The 6,742-nt window shown below is 35.2% G+C and overlaps 1 protein-coding gene across 1 annotated transcript; it reads left to right on the top strand.

Annotated features, from left to right (window-relative positions):
* The first annotated feature begins 4,584 nt into the window (after positions 1 to 4,584).
* Positions 4,585 to 6,211, top strand: LOC111902103 (transcription factor bHLH117). The gene is made up of 2 exons (XM_023897978.3): positions 4,585 to 5,886; positions 5,995 to 6,211. The coding sequence occupies exon 1, from the start codon at positions 4,932 to 4,934 to the stop codon at positions 5,868 to 5,870; it is 939 nt and encodes a 312-aa protein (XP_023753746.1). The 5' UTR covers positions 4,585 to 4,931; the 3' UTR covers positions 5,871 to 5,886; positions 5,995 to 6,211.
* The last annotated feature ends 531 nt before the right edge of the window (positions 6,212 to 6,742 follow it).

Genomic DNA, 6,742 nt, shown 5'->3' on the forward strand with positions numbered 1-6,742 from the left:
CTATGACTCGCCGAGTCCCCATACTCAGAACTTCGCTTAACCCGCGACCTAACTCGCCGAGTCGCCCCAAGACTCGCCGAGTTCAACGACTCTGAGTCCACTCGCCCTTGACTCACCGATTCCTTAAGATTCCCTTTCTACACGTCGAGTATCCCCTTTTTACTCGACGAGTTCCTCCTGGAAGAATCGTGGGGCCACCCCGACTCAACTCGCCGAGTCTGAAGAACGACTCGACGAGTCCCAGTTAATCTTCAAGCTACTCGCCGAGTCTGAAGAACAACTCGGCGAGTCCATGCCATGCAGACGAGTAACTGCTTCCTGGGTTAGGTCTCGTCCCGAAGTACACATGCATGGGACCCTCTGGACCTCTAAAGGTCCTAATACAAGACTATAATCGTGGGGTAATAAGGCATTTCTTCATCAAATCACTAAATGGGTCTATAAACCCTAATTTCATAAATACATCAAAACAACATATTTGGTCCGAGTATTACCTGAAAACGCACCCTCTGTGTCCCCCAAATCTCAGGACTCAATCCTCCTTGATATTCCTTTAGCCAAATCCCTCTTCTTCTTGCCTAACCAATTCTTCCAAGTTCCAAAGCTTTCTCCCTTGCTCTAGGCGTCCACAACGATTAGGGTTCTTCTCAATCGACCAAAAGACGGACAATGACGGCCTAAGGGGCGTTATATACGATCCAAAACCGAACGGTTAGGGTTTCTGCTGAACAGCGTCGACTCGCCGAGTCCATATCTCTACTCGTCGAGTCCAGTCGCGAACCTGCGACCAAGTCTGCGATCCTACTCGGCGAGTCTAGGCTCCAACTCGCCGAGTCCCCTCTTAAATCACCCCCAAAAACATAATTATATCAATATCTGAAATTCCGGGCTGTTACAATGGTCCATCCATTACTATACTTCCAACTACCCACAAGTGACCAAATGAGAGTTCATAGAACTCACATGCATAGTCAACTGGAATGAACAACGAAACAAGAATGTTTTAACACGATAGGTTATAAACCTCAAGTCATGTGCTAGTGATAAAAAATAGGTTTACTCTTGATAAGTTCTTGAAGCTATTCAAGACCATTAAGACTCCCACTTACGTCTTGACATATAAGATTCTTTTTGTCAAGAAACATTCCTTGACAAACAAATATTCAAGAGTTAGTGCGGATTCTTACCAAGACAAACACTTCACATAATTGGTCTTTGTCTTATCCAAGACATCATAACTTACCAATTTCAAATGTGCAAGAGTAAGAAACATTTCTACTCCACATTTGATGAGTGTTATAAACCTACTAAATATGTGTCACTCAAGGCAAAATCTTAGAGTACAACTGAAAGATTTAGGTTCATTGGGATATTTTTTGGGTATTGAAATAGCAAAATCACAAAAGGGTCTTTTTGTCACTCAAAGAAATTACACTTTGCAATTAATTGAAGATGCAGGTTTTTTGGTTACAAAGCCAAAATCTACTCCCATGGATCCTAAACTTGACTTAGTTGAACACATGGGAGAATTGTTTGATGACCCATGAAAATATAGAAGGCTTGTGGGCAGATTATTATACTTAAACATAACCAGACCAAATATTTCTTTTGCTGTTCAACGATTATCCCAATTCACGTCAAAGCCAAGTACAAGTCATTATGAATCAGCTTGTCATCTTCTAAAATACTTGAAGGGTTCACCAGGTGAAGGCTTATTTTTTTCCAAAAATTCTCCCTTACAATTAAAAGGCTTTTGTGATTCTGATTGGGCTACTTGCAAAGATACTAGAAGATCTGTTACTGGTTTTTGTATATTTCTAGGATCTTCTTTAGTTTCATGGAAAACTAAGAAACAACATACAGTTTCAAGGTCATCAGTTGAAGCTGAGTATAGGGCAATGGCTACTACCATGGCTGAATTTGTTTGGTTAAGACAATTACTCACAGATTTCAACATTCCACTGGAACAATCCACATTACTATTTTGTGACAATAATGCTACAATTCAGATAGCTAATAATCCAACTTTTCATGAAAGAACTAAGCATATAGAAGTGAATTGTCATTTTGTAAGGAAAAAAGTAGAAGATAAGACCATTAAACTTCTTCCAATAAAATCTGCAATGCAACTAGCTGACATGTTTACAAAACCATTACCTGGTTCTAAGCTTCAACCTTTCATGGGCAAGTTGGGGCTGAAGAACATATATTCTCCATCTTCAACTTGAGGGGAATATTAGAGGATCGATATTGTAAATTAAAATAATAGAATAGTTGTATTGTAAATATGTAATTAGTCAGTTAGTTAGTTAGTTGGTTAGATGATCTTTGAGATGTTGATGTATAAGACTCAATTGTATCATTTCTTTTCGAATTAATGGAAACTTCATCATTTTCCAATCTGTATTATGTGAAGTCAGTAGATAATGTGATTTTTTTAAACGTTTTCCTTGTTATTTGTAAAGGTTTTGTAGGGTTTTTTATTTTATTTTATTTTTTTAATGGAATGGAAGATTAGACTTTACCCAACTCCATTATTTTGACACAATCCGATCATCTCATATACATGATCGATACTGTCTCCCTCGGAAAAATTCATGTATTGATTTACATGCTTAGTCTTTAAAACACAAATTATAAAAACCTATTTCATTACCCATTTAAAAACAAAGAAAATGTTTATACAAAGTAAAGAAAAAACCATAGTTACATCCGTCAATTGAAATATTAAAAAAAAAAATCCTTAATAATTTCTATTAACAAAGACTTTGTAGAGTTGAATCTTGAATTGAATAGTGAATCTCCATGACGCTTAAAGTTAGGGGTTATATGGTAAATATAAAATACCGAGGGATGTAAATGAAAATTGTAGCGGCAGAACAAGAAAACGTGTATCGTATCCGTACGGAAGTACCATAATACCCGTGCCAATCCCCTGCTCCGTCATCAGTGTTTACTTGCACCCTGTTTCCAGAAATGTCATATATACCCTCCACTACACTACCCTTTTTAATCATTTTAGTAATTTTACTTTCAGCCTTTAAAAAAATACACATTTATTTCCACCGTTTGAAGTAATTTAATATAATTTATTTTACAACCCCCAGTATTTAAATAATATTTTGAATCGAATATCACAAATTCATCATAAGAACATTACTTATCCAAATGGGGCAAAACTGTAAATGAACAAACTGCTTGTACGTTTGTTAGCTGCCATAAAACGTTAGCGCAGCTATCTGTTGCGCCAAGCCGACAAACTCCCGCCGCATGTGCTAACACACAAGTGATCTCCAGCTGTCCGATTTTAATCCAACGGCTCTAATAAAAAGTTGGCAAGTATTATCTAGTTTTGTTTTTTGTTTCCGTTCACCTGAACAAAAAATAAGACAAACAGTAGACAAAGAGGACTGCAGTGGCAACAGCCAGTTGTCGGTAAACAGAATCCGCATTACAACCAATCACCGGTCGCCGCATAACATGAATCAAGGAAGATACCCTTATAATCTATCCGGTTTTGCCACGTACACATTCCCCGTTGTAACAAATTTTATACTCTTGTTAACTATTTATTATTATATGCAAAACTGACCCCTTTCAATGTTTTCCAAAATAAACCGAAAACTATAACTAATGTCGTTTTGTCCAAATTCTTTAGCTTCCTTCTCTAACATATATTGGCTATAGTCGAATGTCGACATCTTATGTATATCGATTAGGATTGGATATTTTACTTTGTTAAGGAAACATTTATTTTAAAAAATTTCAAATTGAAGATTTTTTTTAGCCATTTCAAATGTGTTTTGTAAAATTACACAAAAAATATTTTTGTCAAAATAACCCATTTTGGCTGAAAATTGGTTTTCTAATAACATATACTACGATATATATATATATATATATATATATATATATATATATATATATATTCTAAGATAGTTAGGGAGAGAAAGTATAAAGAGAATTTTTGAAACGATCTATTCAATGATGTATTAAGAGTTAAGACATGCTTATTATTGTAGGTATAGATAATCTTTTATTGTGTGATGTCAATTAGCTACAGCCTACATGCACTTTTTTTAAAACAATACTTTAATCTACGTTAATATTTATGTTACAATTATAATATATATGGTAATTATCAGTAATTTTTAATATGGGTTTAAATATTGACAATAATGTAATTCTATTATCTAGTCAATTTTTAATTGTTTAAATATATAAGTTAATAATAAGTATTTATTTAATTTAATCTTAAAAGGGAAAATATGGAGGATGAACAAATACAACCAAACTATAAAAGAAAGAAAGGAATAAATATTATAAGAATGTCAAAATCAAACGTTGACAAGTATTGATGAAACTCAATACTTCAATTATGATAGAGTAACAATGTAATTTATAGGAAAACAAAATCTTATGTTTTAAAGTGAATAAATGTGTAATTTATTTGTAGACCACATGATATTTCCAATTTCATGTTTCCTATATCATTTGAAGATTTTGAAATGTTAGTTGATACTTCACTTCTAGAAGTGTTGAGTTTTTTATTTTTATTTTTTATTTTTTTATTTTAGTGTTAAATAGATATTAAAAGAAAAAAAAATCAAAGTTTTATAGTTTGGTAAAGTTCATTATAGTAATTTAAAGTAGACTAGAGATAGTTACATTCATGATTGATGATTCTAACGAAAATCGAAAAGAGTGAAAGTTTGTGAATATTCATTTTTTACTATGAGATTAGAGTTGTCACGGAATATAAAGAATTGACTAAATTGAACATATTAATATCTTTTGGGACTAATTCCATAAATTTCTGTTTATATAAATATGCCCCCTCACACGCAGCTGCAAGCATGCATATCGTTTCATAATCTCTCTCTCTCTCTCTCTCTCTCTCTCTCTCTCTCTCTCTCTCTCTCCGGTAGGCTATGGAGGGAGGTTTTCAATCCCTGCTACTCGCCGGAAAATATGGAGTCGGTGATGATAATTTTTCAGCTCTTGCAAATTCCGACGATGCATACTTCAACAGAGACCTGAGTTTTCAGTCTTTCAATTTCGACAAATCAATGCTTTCGTTGATGCAATATCCGTACGGTTCATCAACACCGGACGCTAATCTTCAGAGTAGCAAAATCGGTGAATGTTCGAAGGAAAAGAGCAAATGGAGGTGCGTCGAGAGGGAGGAGAAACCTAAAAGGGTGAAAAACGAACCTTCAATGGAGCAATTCAACTTTAGTCCGGCGATTATGTTCGGTCAGTTACCGGAGCTCCAATCAGTGGAACAAATGAGGCAAACGGCGGAGAGGCGTTTCAAACAGTCGTATTCGCCAATAGCAACTACTACAAATCCGCACATGCTCGAACCGACATTGTCGCCGTTTCAATTGACTCCGAACTACATCACTCCGGTGCCGCTGCGACAGATAAAACCTCCTATCCCTCCTCTGGCGAAGTTTTCTAATCGAGAGCAGGCGCGTAGGCGACGTAATACGCTCAGCGACAAGACGCGGACCTTACAGAAGGTGCTTCCATGGGACAAGAAGATGGACACGGCTACGACCTACGAAGAAACCTACAAGTACATTAAGTTTCTCCAAGCTCAGATCTCTGCTCTTGAATCAATGCCTGTTGCTTCTACTTCCTCCTCGCCTCTCGGATCTGAAAACCCTAGGCAGATGATGAATCAATACGGTGGATTGGGGAAATTGAACAGACAACAACTGTTGGAGGTTCTAGTTAACTCTCCCTCGGCACAGACGGCATTGTATTCCAAAGGTTGCTGCATTTACTCGCTGGAACAGTTGATTTTGTTCAAGGACATCTCCGAGAAGAATTTCTTCCTCTCCGGCTCTTCTGTTTTCTCTTGAATCTCTCATATTCAAGGTAATTTTCCGATAATTAATTGATTCTCTCTGTTTAATCTCGTTAAAATTCTTCATTATTTTTACTTTGGAATCAAACTAAACCTCTGGTTTTCCATTTCTATTACAGAATCCAATCATCCGTTTTGGTCGTATTTTGCAATTATCCGGCTCCGGCAGCAGGGTGAAGGTCAGATTTAGGAGTAGTTTGGTTGTTTCTTATGATCAGATTGGGAGTTTTAGCTGTAAAAAAAGTATGCATGAAGTCTCAGTTTAACAGTTTTGGTAATCATTACCTTTTAGACTTTTTGTGTAATTTCTTGAAATGGACCCCGGATTGAAAATCAGATCAAGATTTCCATTTTATTATTTCATTTCATGAAGTCGTACTACTGATGTTGATATTGATATTGTATGGTCAACCCAAAAACAACGTCGTTTTGGTGCTTGGAGTAATATTTAAATGTAATCAAAGTTTGAGACAATCACTAGTCAAAGGAGGAACAAAAAAAAAAAATTGGTCTAAATAAGATTGTTAATGTTTCTTAGAGAGCAAATTATATTTTTGCGTTGTTGCTTTTTATCTACATTTGGGAAATTAAGTTTTGTTAAATTATTAATGTAATAGAATAGCGGAATATTTAAATATAAAACACGCTTCAATATTATCATGTGCAGTTAAAGGTTTTAATGGTTTACAAATTTACTTTATAAAATAAAAAAGAGGTTAAGTGGGTACATATTAAAGTCACAAGTGTAACTCGTTAAAAGTAAGATATTCAAATTTAAGAGACTTTGACGTAAGGCGTAAGCTAACTGATTTTCAAATTTCAATACCTCAATTCTTACTAAATTTTCAAGACCAATATTGTTTAATT

The sequence above is a fragment of the Lactuca sativa genome, chromosome 3 (assembly GCF_002870075.4).
Source record: "Lactuca sativa cultivar Salinas chromosome 3, Lsat_Salinas_v11, whole genome shotgun sequence".
NCBI classification, from domain to species: Eukaryota; Viridiplantae; Streptophyta; class Magnoliopsida; order Asterales; family Asteraceae; genus Lactuca; species Lactuca sativa.

Bases quoted from the DNA above. Each gene is read 5' to 3' on its own strand.
- LOC111902103 (XM_023897978.3), top strand. From the start codon at position 4,932: ATGGAGGGAGGTTTTCAATCCCTGCTACTCGCCGGAAAATATGGAGTC.